General features: G+C 39.3%; 3 protein-coding genes across 4 annotated transcripts; all 3 read left to right on the top strand.

The window, feature by feature from the left end:
- Positions 1-76: 76 nt before the first annotated feature.
- On the top strand, positions 77-7,469 carry zdhhc20a (zinc finger DHHC-type palmitoyltransferase 20a). 2 transcript variants are annotated; one of them, XM_047607927.1, is made up of 13 exons: positions 77-730; positions 2,148-2,174; positions 2,344-2,438; positions 2,576-2,696; positions 3,313-3,382; positions 3,598-3,630; positions 3,991-4,111; positions 4,556-4,688; positions 4,772-4,898; positions 5,069-5,155; positions 5,243-5,322; positions 5,986-6,032; positions 6,113-7,469. In XM_047607927.1, exons 1-12 carry the CDS (start codon positions 613-615, stop codon positions 6,027-6,029), a joined length of 1,056 nt encoding a protein of 351 aa, XP_047463883.1. In that variant the 5' UTR covers positions 77-612; the 3' UTR covers positions 6,030-6,032; positions 6,113-7,469. The 2 variants fall into 2 exon arrangements, with proteins under 2 accessions (XP_047463883.1, XP_047463884.1); XM_047607928.1 differs by lacking the exon at positions 2,148-2,174 and having other exon boundaries at positions 2,422-2,438.
- Positions 7,470-9,912: 2,443 nt separating this feature from the next.
- LOC125021207 (organic solute transporter subunit alpha-like) lies at positions 9,913-14,179 on the top strand. The gene is made up of 8 exons (XM_047607167.1): positions 9,913-10,139; positions 10,439-10,590; positions 10,746-10,819; positions 12,164-12,322; positions 12,494-12,605; positions 12,689-12,835; positions 12,956-13,061; positions 13,142-14,179. The coding sequence occupies exons 1-8, from the start codon at positions 10,064-10,066 to the stop codon at positions 13,300-13,302; spliced, it is 987 nt and encodes a 328-aa protein (XP_047463123.1). The 5' UTR covers positions 9,913-10,063; the 3' UTR covers positions 13,303-14,179.
- Positions 14,180-15,442: 1,263 nt separating this feature from the next.
- Positions 15,443-19,682, top strand: si:ch211-244c8.4 (APC membrane recruitment protein 2). The gene has a single exon (XM_047607166.1). It carries the CDS (start codon positions 15,668-15,670, stop codon positions 18,719-18,721), a length of 3,054 nt encoding a protein of 1,017 aa, XP_047463122.1. The 5' UTR covers positions 15,443-15,667; the 3' UTR covers positions 18,722-19,682.
- The last annotated feature ends 246 nt before the right edge of the window (positions 19,683-19,928 follow it).

Below are 19,928 nucleotides of genomic sequence, written 5' to 3'. Positions count from 1 at the left end.
TGTGTCAGGCTGCATCCTGCTGGGGATGGGATGTCATTGCTATGGGGTGAGGGTGCCTGGTCTGATTTATGTGGGTGGTACATGTCTAAGTAACATCCACATGAGTGCCAGATCCAAAAGCATAACATTGCATTGTCACAAGATGGTCAATATTATTTGCTTCTCCTGATAGTGGTTTTAATATTGTGACTGACTGGTGTTTTTTGTAATGAAAAAGTACAAAGGTGTGGGAGGATATGAGTACGATGAAGGAAGTTAAATGATTATCCTTTCTTATCTTATCTTAATGATAGACTGTAAGATCCAAGCAGCAAAACATAGTTGAATGTAAGAGAACAATCACCTGCGTGATAACAGGTCGGTATGCTTAAAACAACTCATAGTAGGACATTGGTTGTCCGTGTATTTTACTCTGTAGTCAGACCAAAGCAGATGGATTAAATGCATTTTACCCGTGTTAAATTTACACTTATAAAGATGTATTGCGGGTTGGAGCAATAAATACAACTGCGCATGTTCCCGTTTGTCTGTGTTCCGTGAACTATCTTGGACTTGCATTATCTTTGGCTGGATCATTTAAAACCGGTGACGTCAGCTCATCACGGATTAAAGATGGCGCCATCTCCTGCCCTAAGATGCTGTAAACGGGCTCTTAACTGGGTACCTGTCCTATTTATTAACCTGGTCGTTGGCTGGTCTTATTACGCTTATGTTGTGGAGCTCTGTGTTTGTAAGTACGCTTACTTTTTTGAGTATTTAAGCCGTCACGAGGTTCACATCTGCTCGCGTTGACAGTTTCGAGGTTGCCAACTTTGATAAGCTAGTTCATGTGAGATTTAAAATCCGTCTGCATGCTCCGTACATGCGTCTAAAGGTAACAATAACACCAGGTCGTTTACTTCTGACCGTGATATATATTCATTTCTTTCCGATACAGCGTAAACAACATCTTTATAAATGGCAACTTTTTATTTCTTTTTCTTTGTTTTTGTCACAAGGTTGTAAAAGGGTGCACTGTCATCAATTAATGATTAATAACTTAACCAGGAAAGACGTCTGGAGAGGCGGTGCAAAATATTAATAACTTTTTCAGTTGTATTTGATTGAATTGTGATTCTGAAGAAACTATTTTTAATAAACACATTAGACTTATAGCATGCATTTATATTTTGAAAATTAAACTTTTTTAGTTTGGGTGATAATACATCAGACTTTCTAGCCAAGTCTAGACCTATTTAGCCAATCCTATGTATTGTATTGGGATTGAGTAATGAGGGTTAGGGAGGAATGGCGCTATGGCACTAAAAATACTATTACATACATCACAAAGGAAAAAAAAATCATGTCGGGACAATCACATCTTCGAAATGTTTGAGTTTACAACTGTTGTTTTTACACAGAAATTCATTCAATTAAGAAATGGTTATTAAAAGCATGTAGCAGTGACTTTTTGTTTCTACCGACATTAACTTATGAACTGAATTACCCAGTCATAATGCAGCACAAAAAAGTTGTCTTCTGGCCCTACATCACCTATTTTCAAAAATGTTTCAAGGACATAAAAAAATATAAATGCTTCAAAACGGTGGCCTTCACCAGAGTCAAAAACTGAAATATTTTGATCTAACAAAGTTAGAAATATTTTTTTTCTACCTCTGAAGTAATTATGATCAGATAGTACCAGATATGCAACAAATACAAAATGCTAAAACACTGAGACATATCATTGAATGTCATTTCTTAATTTGATTATTTGTTTATACAGTCTCATAATCAGATATTAAATTTTTTATTTAGTATACACTTGGATCAGTGCTTAAACAATATGATTAGTTTGTATTTTTCAGTTGTTATTATACATGCTGTGACATGTGCTGCCATCACACTTTTGCCTGAATTGATGCTACTAGTACGGGCATAGCCGTACTGTAGTTATGTCTGTAACTCAGTGGCTGTGGTCAGGACAGGGACATCCCTGCTGCTTAAACAAAGCTCTCTGTCATTGGGTGGGTCACTGCTGGCCGTGCCAGGCTGCTGCCACATGGTCTGAGAAAGGAGGTGGTGTGTGTTGTGTGGTGGGGGAGGATGTGTAGTCATGCATTCTTGAGACGTTATGCTCACTAATACATATTTTCTTTCTTACGTAGACACAATACCAAATAATGCAGAAAGAAGTAAGTTATGCCCACACACAGTTAATTTCTCAATTCACATTTTCATGTGACATGTCACATTCTCATTTTCTTTTTAATTCATGTTTGCTGCTGTTCTGTTAAAGAGTGATTACCTTACATAAGAGATTCAGTTCAACTGAAAATAAAACCTTTTCTTTTTTCTCAACAGTCAGCTATTTGGTCATCTTTCATATTTTCCTCTTCATGTTTATATGGGCATACTGGACGACTATCTGCTCTACGCCAGCGAGCCCTTCAAAAGCAGTAAGTTTGAACAGTTTCTGTCAAAAATAATGTTTTCATAAACACATCTTTTTTCTTAGTAAAATAGTAAAATCCTGTATACAAGTTTACAGTGTTCTTAGTCTTCCTCTGACTCCAGTCCTTTCGCCTTGCATCAGTTCGGTCTTCCCAAAGCAGAGAAGGAGCAGTATGAGAGGGAGGAGCGAGCTGAGAGGCAGCAGGAGATTCTGAAGAAAGTGGCCAGGAATTTACCTGTTTATACACGCACCCCTGGAGGAGGTTAGACTCGCACCACAGCAGCCCAGTGTGCTCAGCTTGAACTCCCAGTAACTGCTTTATATAGACCACCAGGGAGAACTCTGGTGACTGACTATTATACAGCAAACAGAGGACGTGCAGAGTTCTTTCTTCATCATTCAGTTCTTGTTTGCTACATACAACTAGTGTTACATGTGTTGCACACATGAATCTGTCTGTATTGTGTCTTCTCCTTTAGGTTAGGCATGTTAATGATGTAGATTACAAAATATTGTTACAGAACAGGATATAGCAGGAGCATTAATTGGACTCAGGTGCACTTTGCTGTCTCTGTGGACTCAACCTGACTCATCTGCTAATTAACAGTTGTCTGGCCTGCATAGATCCACAGAGGGATTTGAAAAAAAAAAAAACACCATAAAACTAAATTTACAGACTGAATAAAATATTCAGAGGTGGTCTGAACAGTGAAGATAATTGACATTTTGGAATGTCTAGTTAAAAAAATAATGCGCTTAAATATCAGCAACCTCACATACACTGTGTTGATGCTGCGTTTCAGGAAGACTGTGTGTGGGAAAATGAATAGCTATAGTCATTTTGAATTATAGCTATTGGTTTTATTTTCTTTAAATAGCCATCCGTTACTGTGACTACTGCCAGGTAATCAAACCTGACCGCTGCCATCACTGCTCAACATGCGAAATGTGAGTATTATTTAAGTGTATAAATAATGGTCACCAGTTTTCATTTTTTTACTTCCAAAATGAAGCAGATAAGCCTACACAGATTCTCACTCTGATTTCATGTTCCCAAGAATATTTTGTTTTTGAAAATTGCAGGTTTAAAACTAATTTTCATTGCTTGTTCCTATGTCTTCTACACGGTACTGATAGCACGCTTGTTTTCCTTATTCCCCAAGGTGTGTGTTGAAAATGGACCATCACTGCCCCTGGTAACATACATTTGAACAGCTTCTTCATCTTCTTTGTGATATAACTTTTGCTTCACAATTATGGCATTATTAAAGAAGCTGTATTACACTCATTTATGAATTTAGAATTTATTTTTGAGGTCTACTTGAGTATGTTTATGTACTTCATTTTTCACACATTTCAACATAGTTTTTATTTTTTCTCGTACTGTACATTCCTGCAGCCATACTTTTCACCCTGTCTGAAATGCTTCATTGTAGCATCTGTCTCTTACATATGCAGTTAAAAATACTATTAAACACTAAGAGGAAGCATTTCAGTTTTAAAATCAAATAAAGAAATATAAGCTTTATGTTTCTTTCTTTGTTTTAATGTTTCAGGGTGAATAACTGTGTCGGATTCTCAAACTATAAATATTTTGTCCTATTCTTGGCCTACGCCTCACTCTACTGTGTGGTAATTTGTGCAACAGTCGTCCAGTATTTCATCAAATTTTGGACAGTAAGTACAGATCTGCCTATTCATGCATGTTTATGCTAGCTGTGGTTATAGCTCGTTCCCCATACGATCACCCACATGACTGGCCTCAGTCTTGGGGTTAAAAACAATTAACATGCTTCTTTCGACCAGCTAGATTGCGTGTCACTGTGGCCTGTGGCACATGGTGTCATGTGATCAGGGGATCTTCTTTAGAATACCAAGACAATGCTTCTTCTCACATAGTCCAGCTGTGAGCTAGTCCAGTGTATTATAACAATACATGCCATGACAATAATGGATCATGTCGCATGACATCATTTGTCCAGTGCAAAACTAAGAGACACAGAGGCTGCAAAGAAAAAATAAATGGGACTAGTTAATGAACGGTGACATGGAGGATATACATATACTTCCACACTGACAAGGCTAACACTGTTGTTTTTATTTACTTTTGTCCCTCTAAAGAAACAGCTGCCTGACACGCACGCCAAATTCCACATCCTCTTTCTGTTTTTCGTGGCTGCCTTATTCTTTATCAGCATTGTGTCACTTCTCAGCTACCATCTATGGCTTGTGGGAAAGAACAGGACCACTATAGGTGATTATCAATAAACCTGCGATTTAAATCATCTTCTCATTATATCCATTGAATCACGACTACTTTTTGAAATTACTTTTCAGAGGCTTTTAGGGCCCCTGTCTTCGGAAATGGTCCAGACAAAAATGGGTTTTCTCTGGGCTTTAGCCGAAATGTAGCTGAGGTGTTTGGAGACCAAGGGAAGCGCTGGGTCTTCCCTGTTTTCTCAAGGTGAGTCTATTCTGATGTGATAACTGTAGCTCTCATTCCTGTTAAATGATACTAAAAAATAGGAAGATGAATTCCACAAAGCACCCAAAAAGCAAAATTCATTTGTCTAATTCCTGAATCTAATGAGTGCCAATATGTTCATTAACGCAGTCGTTATCCCTATTTTCTAGTTTGGGAGATGGACACTCTTTTGACACCAGACTAGTACACATTGATCCTGAACAGGCAAACAGTGTCCTCCAGCAGAATGGCAAAGGGTTTGCATTTTTTGTTATTTCTCAGCTATTTAAATTATTTTAATTATGGTTGCTTTGCAATAATATATACTGTGGTTTTAACAACAGCCCTGCTGATGGAGAGACCAACCCTTGTGTGCTTGGTAACAATGTGCAACACACGGAAGATGACACAAAAGAGAAAACTGGTATGTTGCTGAGGCCTTTTTTTTCATTATTTTCATTTTTGTTTTTGGTTATGAGGTTACTGGTCAAAAAGTGCCCATTAGAGGGAAAATATGCTTGTAGTGGTAATTGTTGTCAACTGAAGACAGTAAAAAATATACTATCAATATCATAACAAAGATGCCCCTTTCCTTTCAAGTGTTTTAATTTTGAACAATTGTATAAGGAATACAGTTTTTTATTGTAAATATGTATAAAGAGTTAAAGCAGTACATCCAGTCTCCTCATATTTTTGCACTAGGCCATAGCACGGGAAAAGTCATGTGTCACTGCTGAGGTATGACTAGTATAATAAACATAATTATATACTTAATCTGCAAAACAAGCAAGCAACAGGCTTTGAGTGCCTGGATTCCCTGAGGTAAAGAGGCTAGAGATAGATATACAGAGAGAGAGAGAGAGAGAGAGAGAGACAGAGAGACAGAGAGACAGAGAACCAGACTGGAAGTAAAGATAAAACAGCCTGCAGCTTTCTGAGAACCAGTGACATCACTGGTTCCTGCTAAGACAATAGATTGTGAAGTTGAGCCTCAGAACATTAAGAGACACTCTATCCCTAATGCGTTTGAGAAGTGGCAAAGTACTTTTTTAACAGTTTCCCATATGTCCTCACTGTTTGCTTTCAGATGGAGGTCAGATGGTCTCTGTGACAGTGGAAAGTGAGCCATAGAGGGTATGTGGTCACGTTATTGTTTTCCTTGGTTCCTTCTCCTCCTCCTGTGTTTATTTATGCTTTGTTGACTTTTGCTGCAGGTCGCAGGCACATCCCTAAAGATTTCAACTATGATGCCTTAAACAAGGAGTACCAGCACCTTCGCAGGAACCATACTACAAGCTCATTTTGAATTTCAGTGCAGTCAGTGTATTTATATACATTAAATGGCCGTCCTTACAGCACCACAACCAAACTGTAGTCATGCCAACAGAGACTCTACAGCAACCTCGTAGACTGCACCAGTCTGAAGCAAAGGAGATATTGTCTTTGTTATTAGACATTCAGATAATGTTGTTATTGCATCTGAAAAACTCTGGGACCTAATTTTCACTGTTTATTCATTTCTATTGATTAATTGCTTCACACATTTCCACCAGAGATTCATCCTTCGTCAGTATTAATCAAGCATATAATAACTAAACCTTGATTCTGGTTCTCTTCATGTGGCAGTGGGATAAAATAGCAATAAAAGTCAATAATGTCAGAGTATGTCTTATCTGTTTTTAACTCCAAGCATAGTGCAATTATTTTTATTGAGACCTGACAATGATGAGATGGTCTCAAATTTAGTTTGCAATTTACATGTTTGAAGAGATGTTCAGGGTCTTTCTGTTTACACAGATATTTATTTTTTTGCATTTCATATTTTGCATACAGACTGCATAAGCGGAAAATGTGAGGACTGAAATTCAGTTTAACTCCAAATTTTGTGTTTTACAAATAATTATTTATGCTCAAGATTAATGTAATGTAAAGGAAATATCAGCGAGATTGTAACTGTGTATTGCACTATGATTTGTAATATGTTTACATTGTTTTATAAATTGTCTTTTTTATATATTTTGATTAGTAATACCACGTTTTGTTTATCTTCATTTCATTTTGAAACAATTATTGCTGACGTTTGCTCTTCTACTTCCTTAGAGGTTGTCACTCTTTTCAGTCTTTTACTCTATCTAGTTGTCAATTTTGGGGATTTAACCTATAATTTATTTTTATTTAAGTTTTAAAAACACAAAATGCAACCTCATTTGAAAAAGTTCAGAGGATGTCACTCAAGTCAGGGACATTTGTTCCACGTTGTCCTTGAGCCTAAACCGTCATAGATAAGGTGGATTTTATGTACCAGTATATATCAGGGATGAAAGAGTGTCATTACACATGCTGTTCTGCAGCCACCTCTTTTATTGTATTACATTCCTTTTAGTGGCCATGATGCACAGAACAGTGTGGGATTTGCTAGAATGAATAGTGCAGTAGATAACAATTATGTGTGGATATCACTTGTAGCTTATTTGTGAATGTACTCACAGTAGTTTAATAACTAACTTCACTGAAGATTCTTCCAGCTGGGTGGCCATGAGCATTCAGTAACAATAAATATAATGTAAGGAACTGTAGGTTGTGAGTCTTCATTTTGTACACTTGTGTGATGAAATGTTTAACAACTTGAAACAACTGTGCAGAGGAATGATCTCCTCATTACCAGCTGACTTATTTTAAGCAGATTCAAGTAAAATGTTGACATGAAGTTCCTTTTTTGAAGTTTTTTTTCACGCCTATCTTTGAGGCTAATATGATACAATATGATCAAATTCCTGCATATATCATGCCTCGTGAACAAGATGATCCACTATATTAGACTAGACTAAATGTATCACTACCTTCCCTGACATGCCATTGGCGAATTTTAAACATAGAAACCTTGAGCAGAACCCAGCTCATATAGAGGGACCCATTTGCTGAAGGCCAGCCGGGTAGAAACAGAAGAGAACAGCAGGAAAAACGAGATGAACATACATCTGTCATAGATACATACCTCTGGCCAAAGCAAACATGAAGAATCCGATACATCCAAAACAAAGGACATAATTATTGATTTCAGAACTCAGTCTCCAAACCATGATCCCACAGTCATTAAGGGCCAATTTGTTGAATGCTTGGTGAACACAAACTGGGAGCTGGTTCCAGAGGAGAGGAGCCTGATAGCTGAAGGCTCTACCTCCCATTCTACTTTCTGAAATTTTAGAAACTACAAGTAGACCTGCACATTGAGATCGTAGTGATCTGTTGGGACAATATGGTTCTATGAGGTCTTTCATATATGATGGAGCTAGGCCTTTAAGGGCCTTGTATGTAAGGAGGAGGATTTTAAATTCAATTCTACATTTTAAAGGAAGTCAATGAAGCGAAGCTAAAACCGGAGTAATATGATCTCTCTTGCTAATTCCTGTCAGTGCTCTTGCTGCAGCGTTTTGAATCAATTGGAGGCTTTTTAAAGAGCTATTTGGACAGCCAGACAGTAGCGAGTTACAATAATCCAGCCTGGAAGATACAAATGCATGAACTAGTTTTTCCGCATCACTCTTAGAGAGGATGTTCCTAATTTTGATGATATTACGAAGGTGAAAGAAAGCAGTCCTGGTCACCTGCTTTATGTGAGAATTAAAGGACATATCCTGGTCAAATATAACACCAACTTTTTCACAGTAGTACTGGAGGCCAAGGTAATAATAATAAACCAGGTGATTAGATAATGAATCTCTGAGATATTTGGGCCCAAATACAATGACTTCTCCTATGTGAGTTTATGTGAGTAAGAGTATAAAATTACAGGTCATCCAAGCCTTTATGTCTTTAAGGCATGCTTGGAGTTTAATCGGGTGATTAGTTTAATCTATGCCATGTTTTCTAATAATATTGCCTAACGGAAACGTGTATGATGTAAATAGTATTGGTCTTAGCACAGAACCAAGAGGAACTCCATAACTTACTTTTGTATAAATAGAAGTCATTGTTGACATGGACAAACTGGAATCTGCCTGACAGATAGGGTTCAAACCAGTCTAATGAGTTGGTAGAGGTATTCACCACTAATAAGAAAAAAATTTGTTATGTACAGTGTTATATACAGTACACTCTTAATGTTGAGCCAACTTTATCTAGTAATGAAATAGGACAAGCTGGGAATGAGAGTAGATGATTATTAGCCAGGAGAAGTTGAATGACCGTGGGGCCATTTATCTCTCCATAACAACAGTCGTAAAACACTCGACTTGGCTTTAACCATTTGAACCCTATATGAATATAGATTAAAATGGATTATTCAGAGTTCAGTTAGCCAAACAAAAGTTAATTTTTGTAATTTTGTTCCTACTTCTGTACTTCTCTTTTACTTTGATTATTAGGCTTATATGAGCTGCATAAAAGGGTTACGTTTAGAGTCTTGGAAGGTCAGTTGAAGTAAATATATTTAATACTTTTGGCTTCAAATGTCCATTTTATTTAAAGAATGCTCCTGACAAATCTATGGGGAGGAATGGATTATGTAGTGGAATGATTGAAAAGTGGTCCGAGGTGCCTTATGACAGACATAATGACAAATAAAAGTGTAAATGATCAATAATGTAGTAATAATACATGGCAATTTACCAAAATAATGGCACACAAACAACTTTTCATTTGCAAAGGAATACATTTCCATATTTGGATGTTCCCTCCCAGGCCTAGATACTTTAAATGGTCTTTAAGTTGTTTTGGACAAAATTATCTGCTCAATAAATGTAACAAGTGTAAATGTAACCAGAAGAGATAAAATACAGCTTAAGTTTGAAGGGCAATCCTTAATTTCTTTGTGGCTGTTTATGTTCACTGGGAAAGGAACTACACACCCTGTCAAAGTTCACTTCTCTTGCTACACTCACTCTCCCCCTTTTTAACAAAAACTCTGACCTTGGTGTTTCTTTAATTACGGTGAGTTATGTCTGTGAATGAATGAACAACTTACTAATGTGCTGTCATAAACAGTTGAGTCACACTTGCTTTACTCCCTCAGAGTCAAGTGTAAAGACTACATTCACTGCTCAAGCTGCTGCTGGATTCAGTGGGAGGAAGACTGCTTTAACTGACATTTACAATTACAAACCGCCAACAGTTCTTTTAAACTTTTAGGCTACCTGTTTATTTTCTAAGTGGAGTATCTGCCTGCCATGGAGGAAACCCTTAATGCCACCACTCATCCAGCGTGTTTACAGGAGCCCCCGCTGGCTATCGAGGTGATACAGTGTAAGTGACCCGGTATAACCATTGCTGATAATGTTTCCTTGTTTATCAGTTTGACAACAGTTCACTCTATCTTTGAACAAATAAGAGTCTCTTATCCAAAATACAACATATTAATGTCCCACAAACAGAAATGAAATCATCTAATAGTATGCAATCTTCAGTCTTCTAGTGCAAGAACAAAAAACATTTGAAGCAATCTGATTGGAGGACAGAGGAAAATGTAATTTGTGCTTGTGATTTTGCCTCTTTGATTCTAATCCTTCTCTCTCCATGTTTCCACTCTTATTGTCTTAAATCAGTACTAGATATGTTTGGATTTTGTCTGTACTCCATCCTCACCTTCATGGCTGCTGTGTCCCTGCTGCTGTACCTGGAGCTGTGCGTCTATATTTATAAAAACCTGTCCTATCCCAAGAAGACCACCATCATTTGGATAAGCGGTGCAGCACCAGTAAGCATGCAGACCAATTTAGATTTTATATGGCAAAACTAATCAGAACTAGAAAATGGAACATAAAAAGCAAACTGTGCTATATTAATATATAAATCTATAAATACAGCCAATATTGCAATTGTGTGTTTGTTAAAGTGTTTTGTCTGGTTTAGGTAATTTCCACAATGGCCTGCTTTGGGATGTGGATACCAAGGGCAGTCATGATCACCGACATGACGGCTAACTGGTGCGTTTTCCCTAAATCAGTGCACAAGCAAAGTTATTTGCTTGTGGTTTCTTTCTTTGACTAGCGATATCATACTGACACGTTTTTTGTCTAGATTCCAGGATAAACAATGATACATTTTACCACATTGTCCCTTTTGTGAGATAAAGCATAAGATGTTATTGCTCTTGGGAAGTGAGGTATAAGCAAAGCCTTACAGGAGCTGACCAACATTTTTTCTATTTTTTTGTTTCCTAGCTTAAAGCTGCCTTGTAAACAGTAGCGAGATCTCACATTGCTTTGAACCACATCTGTTATCTTGTCTGACAGATCTCCTGTATCTGTTTCTTACTAGGCTGACAATCACTGGAAATAAGGCTATGATTGTTAAAAGCCTTGTAGCAGTTGCGCTCTTGGAGATCACTGTATAGTTTAACTGGGATCATCCCTATGTTCCCCGGGTCCTATGTTCCCGCTTTGTGTGTGACCGGGGATAATAGGACCCTTTTTTTAAAAAAAGGGTTAGGGTTAGCGTTAGGGACAGGTTTAGGGACCTGGAGAACATAGGACCCAGGGAACATAGGTATGCTCCTGTTTAACCTCTTGATGAATCATTACACACACATTGCTACACAGAAAACAGAGATGACATAATTTAACAAGCAAGCACCTATACGAAACAGCACCGACACATAAACGTTATGGGCTCGAAGACCACAAGGAAAGTTAGCTTTTTCTCTGATTTATCTGTCTAGCACATATAACTCCAAAAGACATATTTTCCTATATTACACATGGGCAAACTGTAGTCTTGTAGTTCTTTTTGGAGAGCAACAGCTTTTAGCTGGCTAAGGCAATTAGTTCAGATGTGTTCAATCTTTTCCTGATTGCAGGCTCATGCACTGTCACATCAAGATTTACCTCCTGAACTGTCATTTAAGATCTATACTACCTGTAGCTAACTTTTTTCCCAATCTAATTTTTTATTTAAAATAATATAGATGGATGGATTCACATGTGTCCTAATTTTTTATTTTACTTATTTATTCATTCATTTTTACTTTTGTTTGGGTATGTCACCTTTGATCTGATTAAAAGAGAATCAAATATTAACTTGTCTAGTGTAAATAAAATGCACAACTACTGTATGGAAGTTTTCATCTGCAGTGTTAAGGTTGGTGTCCTTTCTTATTAACTATTTGTTCAACTGCATTTTCTTTTAAATCATTCTCACATATTGGGAGTGTGTTTTTCTCTTTGTAATATAGAAATATGTTAAATTTGACATTTGGCGATACACATTTGAGAATTATTATCTACTTCTGTTGCCATAGTAGGCGTAAATAACCTCGTTTCTGTCTGTAGCTATTTTGCAGTTGTGGTCTACAAGGTCTTGATGCTGATTGTCCAGGAATTTGGGGGCTGCAGTGATTTTGTGGGGCGGTTTTCTGGTAAAAAGTTCAAGATCAGCACAGGGCCATGCTGCTGCTGCTGCCTCTGTTTACCTCACGTGCCCATGTCACGGTACAAAACAGCTTGGATATTATGTCTGGCTTTAATAACTGAGCTTTTTAACTTAACCTAACCCCACTCTTATTGACATTCATTATTTACTCTTTCCATGTATTTCTATATGACCACAAGTTGTCTTATAACTGCATAACACTGATCTTTTCTTGGTTTGGGATTATTCAGGCGAATGTTATTCGTCCTGAAGTTAGGTGCTCTTCAGTATGCAATCTTGAAAACAGTGCTCTCTGTCGTCTCCATAGTACTGTGGACAAATGGCAACTTTGATCTTTCTGATGTAAGTCTTTCAGATATTTATCTATGTTTGTTGAACTGTTAAAGGAAAATAACATCAATTATTATTCTTTTTACTATTTTCAGCTCGAGATCACTGGTACAGCTATTTGGATTAACCCATTCGTCGGTGTTCTCACCATTGTCTCCCTTTGGCCTGTTGCCATCGTCTTCATGAACACTAAGCACCTTTTACGCACCCTCAGTATTGTACCCAAATATGCTATGTACCAAGTAAGTCTGCACAATAAGCTTCACCGTACTGTCAGTTAAAAAGTTAAGTGCTTCACATTACAAGTTAAACAGGAAAAATACATACTGTGCAACTGGTCAAACACTGATTTTTTTTCTTAGCTAGTACTTGTACTGAGTCAGCTGCAGACATCAATCATTAACATCCTGGCCTTGGATGGAACCATCGCCTGCTCGCCTCCCTTCTCTTCTCAGGCTCGTGGATCCAGTAAGAAACATCTCTGAGTGACTTTTAGCATCCGCAGCTGGTGACTAAAATTAAATTAATACTGTGTCTCTATCCTACAGTGCTGAGTCAGCAGATAATGATCATGGAGATGTTCATCATCACTCTGTTCAATCGGTATTTGTATCATCGTAAATATGACCCAATTCCCAATGAAGCACATGACAACGACCAGAACAGCAAAGTTTCCCCGCAGGCTGCTCTCGTGGAGCATGATGTCTAATAAAGGAAACAGTGAAACAGGGGAAGTCAACACTTACGCACTGATGCATAAGATCATAAGTTAGGAGATCATTTTATAGTCAGACCTTTTTACTGGATTCATTGGTTGTTTTGTTGACTTTCAAACCAATGTTTTGTATTTTTCACAGTGCATTGCTATTTAATTTTTCATTGTGTGCTGGAGAAAAATCTATAATCTACTTTTCACTTTTCTTTTTTTTCTTTTTTTTTTACAGTATCAAAAAACAGGAAATATATTCTAGACCTGGGATATTGGTTTTTAATGAAATATCTAGTTTGTATGTACTTTGAGTAAGAATTAAAAGTCATACCTCTCCATTACACTGGAGGCTGAGAGTTTACACTATGCCATGTAAGCCGTGGCCAGTTAGCTTAGCTAGTGTAAACACAGAAAATAGCTTGTTAGTCTCTATCTGAAAATGGCTAACAAGTCCTTTAAGGCTCACTAATTAACACGTTTCCATTTCTTTAATTTGAACAAAAACCAAAGTGTTAAAACAATGCTGCGTCATATATATGTATGTTGTACTGCAACAGGCATACAAAGGGTGAATGTTTGTAAATTTAGTAAAGGGATGCTTAGGACTACATGTATGCAGGACTATGAATTTTTTTCAGAATAAATGAAAACACAATTATTATTATGAATGTGTCAGAAGAGAGAGATGCACATACTGTACATGTTGGTGTTTAAGTATGAGCCATGGCCTCTGATGTATATGTTGTTTGTGGAAAGTAAATACTAACTCAGTATTCAGTTCATTTTTATGTATGCACACAAGTTGCATTTGTTAACCTATACTGGGCATCTAAGAAACAAAGCATAAACACTTAATAAAGAGACATTTATTCTGTTATTATTATGATTATTAGTTACCCTATACACTTTTAGCTTCAATTCATTAATGTAGATCACATATTTTTCAATCATTGCTCCAGTACTTATGTAAACATTTTGTTAAATACTTCAACATGAGCTATATAGTCAATGAACATGAGCCAGTGTGATGCTATCCTCAAAACCTACTGTGTCATTTCATAACCTGGAGAAACAATCAATCTGGTTCGAAGACTGCTGACCCACTTGCATAGACTTACCTGGGTCAGGGATGTGGATGAGACAGCAGCTTTATTTTCAGACATTGTACTAAACTGCACTTCATGTTGATTCTTCAGCAACCACAAGAGGCCGCACTTGTTCCACGACCACATCTCACCCATTGGCATATTGATCAAAACATATCCCTTCTCCATTCAAGTGGTTTATCAGTGTTTTAAAAACACAATCTCATTTAACTCGGATGTCCTACACAGGGACATGTAGTGCTGAATTTGCTTCATATGTTTTTCTTTCCTTTTCTCCCCTTTTCTCCACATTATGAATGAAAGTGAAATATATTCATTCATTTACAGTTATGTAATCATCCTGAATGGCTTGACTTTCTTCAGGTCTGCTGTTAACCCTTTTTTAAGAAGTTCAAAAGGTCATGGCCACAAATGGATCGCTCTTAAAATCAACTGTGCAACAGAAACATTATAAACATTGTCCTTTACACTTCACCTGAATGGTTCCATTAGCTTTTAATTAATTTGGGTTAAAACACTACTCTTTGATATATTATAGAGTACAGCAAATGTTAAACACAAGTAATTAGAAAATAATGTGCCTAAATGCAAATGTGATGATATACTAATCAAACTGTTGCTTGTTTTCTTCTTCTGAAAATTGGAGTTTTATACAGTTATAACAGGTTAGAATGTGTATGTGTCTGCAATACAGTAAATGTGAAAAAGACCTCTTTATTTAGAATAAAAGCAAATCCTTTCTTAACAGATTAGGCTCGAGAAGAGGTAGAGTGCTTTGATCTGGATGAGATGTTTATATAAAAACAGATCATTCAGAATTCAAAATTTGGCCCTATTAATGAAGCATTTGTCTTTGCTGTTTATGTAAACAGAGTCATCAGACAGAGAGGAAGAGAAAGCTGTGTTCAGGGTGGGTTGATGACAGCCCCTGGCTCTGCAATACTGACGAAAGCTGCTTAGCCCCTCAGTTGCTATGGCAACCAGGGAGCGCAGCCAGACAAAAAAAACGAGGCAAAGGGGAGGGGCTTTCAAGGGAGAAATAGAGGAGAAAGGGCTGGATGGGAGAGAGAGACAGAGGGAGGGATACAGACAACTAATAAAGAAACGCACCGAGAGCAGCAGAGGTAGAGAACGGCTACAGCTAAGATAAGGGTCTGGATATAAATGCTCCATCCACGGCTTGGGGAATAATAACTGCAGGAAGAGACAAGGATAGAGGATATAGCGAGGATATAAAGAAAGGGGGACGCAGAGGGAAGATGGATGTACAAACGGAGAACATGGATCCTCCGCCTGGTGAATCACAGTCAAGTGGAAAAATCAGAAAAGGATTCAAGTTGTTTGGCAAACGCAAGACAGGTAACATCTTTTCTATTCGAAGCAAAGGGAGTGGAAACAACAAGTCACCTGTTATAAGGAGCAAAACCCTTGAAGAATTATCAGGGACTCCAGATTCAGCGCAGGAATGGGACATGGAGAAGGGACATGAGGTGAGTCAAGGAGAGACAGAACAGGCAGAGGAGGAGCCAGTGGGTGAAGATGGCGTTCTGGCTGCTGCCCATGCTCGCGCCTCCATTTCTTCAGCCAGCTCGGCCAAGTCCCTTACCTTCCTGTCACTACTGAGGGGTGGTCGCAGAGGAGTGGGGGACCGCAGAGTTCACACTGTGTCCCAGCCCATGAGCAGGCAACGACGTGGGCTGAAGGGTCTCTTTAGCAATGTTAAGTTCCTATCAAAAGATAAAGAGGACAAGGGGGAAGCCCCTCCGAGCCCACTTCTCATGTCATCCCGTGCCAACAGTGTGGAGATCATCAAAGAGGACCTTACCCTCACACCCAAATCTCACCCTCGCTCTCTGGAGAGCCCTGAGACAGAAAGCTGTGAGCCGGACAGGAGCTCAACAACTCAGGACAGTACAGCTACAACCCCGATGGAAACCACATCTCCAAAGGTGACAACAGGCAGCGTGAGTAGAACTAATGAGCATGTACCACCTTTGCCCACCTCAGAACCACCACTGATACCCGGTGAATCCAGCCTGAGCTCCTTGCTGGCAGACATCTCCTCTCTCCTGACCTTTGACTCCATCTCAGGAGGTGGAGATATCATGGCTGATGTGGAGGCAGAATGGGGAAAAGCCAGCAGTGCTATCAGTGCTGTGGTAACCCAAGTCACAGCATCATCTACATCTCTTTTCTCCAAACCCACCATCTCCTCTCCCCTGACTTCTACAGCTGTCTGCACTGCTGAAACATCAAAACCTTCTCCTGTAGCCACCTCCACAACAACTTTGCCCCAATCCTTGAATCCTCTGACAAAGACAACTTCAACCTCTTGCTCCATTTCCAAGCCAAGCACTATCATCACTACTTTGACCAAATCCTCCACTTTGACTACCCACTCAGTCAGAATGACGTCAGACTCCAGTCCAGCTCCTGAGCCTTTTATCAGCATTAAAATAAAATCAACTCCTGACCCCACTGGAATGAAACCTTCAATGACTCCTGTAACATTAACAAGCTTTTCAGCACCTATAATGTCTCCTCCCTTGACAACAATTAAATCCACAGTAACCCCCAGCTTTACAACTACCACAGCTCCTCCAAACACCCCGGCCACTATAGTCAAAGCTCCCTCAGTTAGTCCAAATCTTACCTCTACAGCTAGCAAACTGGCTTCAGAGATTTCTGCACTTCCTCAAACTATTTCTGCTGAAAGTAAACCTGGTGCAGTAGCTTCTTCACCTCCACCATCAGTGAAAACTCCATCAGTAACCCATAGTCCCCCCATCCCTGTTGCCATTACTCAGCCTTCACCTGCTAAATTTGATTCAGCCACCAGTTTGAACGGGCAAACGTCCATTTCCTGCAAATCCTTTCTGAGCTCGGCTACAGGAGAACCTAAAGTCCCTGTGACTGTATCACCACCCTGTACAGTGACAAAACTGTCTCCTGCACCCGTTATTCCCTCCACATCAACTACAACTTCAGGCTTAATTTCAGCAGTGGTTAGCCAGGCTGTACTAACCACTGCTCCAATGGACCTAAATAGAGCCCCTCCCTCACTTGTAACTGTTCCAGATATTTGTCTTCCTGCTTCCCTGACTGGCACAACTAAAACACAACCCACCCCAGCATCGGTCCCATCTCCATCTTTAACTTCTTTAGATATGTTTCCTCCCACACCTAAACCCACTGCACCACTCTCTTCAGATAAGATTCCCCCAACTCCCAGACCAAGTCCAGTCCCTGTTGTTTCTATGGCATCCCCAACACTTACTGCTGTGGGTCAGACCCTAGTCTCTCAATCTAAAGCCCCTCCTGCTCAAACGCTAATTTCTGTATCTACAAATCTGCCGGCTCCAGTTCAAATGCAAATTTCTCAATCTAAAGTCCCTACTATTGCTGACGAGACCCCAGATTTGGTATCTAAAGCCCCTGATGCCCCTTATCAGATGCCTGTTTCTGTATCTAAAGCTCCTCTTGCTCCCGCTCACATCCCAGTTCCTGTATCTAAAACCCCTCCTGCTTTTGCTCATATTCCAGTTTCTGTATCTAAACCTTCTGCTCCTGCTCACATTCCAGTTTCTGCATCTACAGACCCTCCTGCCTCTGATCATATTCCTACTTATGTTTCTAAAGACGTCCCTGCACCTAAAACTGGCCCTTGCCCCGTCACCTCTCATTCTTCTGTACCTGCACCTTGCCTAAGTGATACTCCAGCCACTGCCAAGATGAAGGGAAGTGGACTGACAACAGTGGACTGGCAACAAGCTAATCCAAATAACACAAGTGGGCAAGCAGTCCAAGCAGAGCCATCCAAAACAGAACTACCAGAGTCACAAACGAGCCTCCAGGGACATTCCAGAGAAAAGAGGACACCACAAGTAAAGGCATCAGGACTTAGCAAAATACCTGTAGTAGGAGGAAGCAGAGTGGGCAAGCTACCTGTGCGGGACAGCCAGCACACTGATGATGAGGTGATAAGCAGGGACCCACCTACTCCTGTAGAAGAGAGAGCCCATTTCAACTCACATGATGTTGGGAGCAAAGATAAAATCTGTGCTGTTGAGGCAAATGCACCCACCTCAAAACACACCCAGGAGGAAAGTCAGCAGCTTCAACAGCCGAGAGTCCTTTCCAGTTTACCGCGTGACTCAAAGATCCCTGTGAAGCATGGCGCACAGTCTCATCCTGCCTCCCAAATCCCTCAGATTAAAGAACCCCCTCGCACCAAGATACCCGTCTCCAAGGTTCCTGTCCGCAGGGTTGGTAAACCTCCAGCTACAGGTGGCAGCATTCACATAAGAAAATAAAATAATGGACTGAATTAGTTATGAATACAGATAAAGGCTCTGACTGCAACGTCTTCTTCCAATTTCATTGTTTTTAAATTCAAATTTTTTGACTTGTGTCATCTCTTGGCTTCACTAAACCATAAGCAACAATAACAGAGTCAAGGAGGCTGACAGCACTCAAGCACAAAACATCTCCACAGGGAGTCAAGGTAACTGGCTTGGCCCTTTGGTGCTGAGCCAACTGGACATGTACTCAGGAAAGGTTGAGGGTCACACTTGAACACACAGCTGCATCAGTGACTGAGGATAAGCGAGGAAAAAAAAATGGTCGCCTGGGAAAACAGTCACATATACACAACATGGGCTAGTGCCTTTCTAAGGGTGCTTTTCCTACCAGCTGTCAAAATGTATTCAGTCTTTTCTACAGTACTTTTAACTTTTGTTACTCCCACTTTTTGTAAGAACTCTTTTTGTCTTTCTTTCCAGCAAGTCTCTTTGATAACAACCGGTCCCTTTACTTTTTATTTATGCCAGGAGACGATCCGCAGGAGCTCTATAAATAAATGCCACGACCAAATTTACATACCACACCTATCTCTGGATGTATGTAGCAGAAAACGTGCCAATAAGTTTGCACAAGATGTTGAACTGTACAGCGCCTGAGTTTCCACCTGCTCATATGTAACAATATCAGATCTCACTGTGAACTATGGGAGGGTCTGTGTATTTTGAAGGCGGATGGAAATAACAACATGGACAGTGGACAGTGAACAGTGGACAACAGCCATTATGAATGGCATTGTGGACTTTTGAGCGGGACAGAGAGGATGGTGAGATGAGATCTCCAGCTTGTACACCGGCACATCTTTATCCATATCCCAGTTATAACTCAGATGATAACATTATCTTTGTGTAGAGATTTGTCTATGTTTTTCTGTTTCGTATTTAATCAATAAAACAATATGACTACTTAGCAAAACAAGATCTAAGTTGTGAATTATATCCTGCTCTATAGTTTCAGCAAACAGATCAGACATTTAGAAATAATGCACTGGTTGTCTGTCATCTAGCTTTAACCTAAATCACAGACAACCAGATGATGAGTCAAAGACAGTGAATCAAAGTAAAGACGATGAAAAACCATCTTATAATGTCACTGACTAATCACTGCAGTCACTCACCATCTTACCATGCTCAGATTGTCCTCACAGAAACCTCATTCCAA

The sequence above is a fragment of the Mugil cephalus genome, chromosome 15 (assembly GCF_022458985.1).
Source record: "Mugil cephalus isolate CIBA_MC_2020 chromosome 15, CIBA_Mcephalus_1.1, whole genome shotgun sequence".
Taxonomy (NCBI): domain Eukaryota; kingdom Metazoa; phylum Chordata; class Actinopteri; order Mugiliformes; family Mugilidae; genus Mugil; species Mugil cephalus.
Note: the sequence above shows the minus strand (reverse complement) of the source record. Positions and strands in the feature narration are given on the sequence as shown.

What these genes read in the sequence shown, in the direction of transcription:
- LOC125021207 (XM_047607167.1), top strand. Translation starts at nt 10,064, where the DNA reads ATGGAGGAAACCCTTAATGCCACCACTCATCCAGCGTGTTTACAGGAG. An exon ending in GGCTATCGAGGTGATACAGT is followed by an intron (nt 10,140 to 10,438) that starts GTAAGTGACCCG and finishes GTCTTAAATCAG; the next exon opens with TACTAGATATGTTTGGATTT. An exon ending in GGATAAGCGGTGCAGCACCA is followed by an intron (nt 10,591 to 10,745) that starts GTAAGCATGCAG and finishes TGTCTGGTTTAG; the next exon opens with GTAATTTCCACAATGGCCTG.
- zdhhc20a (XM_047607927.1), top strand. Translation starts at nt 613, where the DNA reads ATGGCGCCATCTCCTGCCCTAAGATGCTGTAAACGGGCTCTTAACTGG. An exon ending in ATGGACCATCACTGCCCCTG is followed by an intron (nt 3,631 to 3,990) that starts GTAACATACATT and finishes TTAATGTTTCAG; the next exon opens with GGTGAATAACTGTGTCGGAT. An exon ending in GTCTTCCCTGTTTTCTCAAG is followed by an intron (nt 4,899 to 5,068) that starts GTGAGTCTATTC and finishes CCTATTTTCTAG; the next exon opens with TTTGGGAGATGGACACTCTT.
- si:ch211-244c8.4 (XM_047607166.1), top strand. Translation starts at nt 15,668, where the DNA reads ATGGATGTACAAACGGAGAACATGGATCCTCCGCCTGGTGAATCACAG.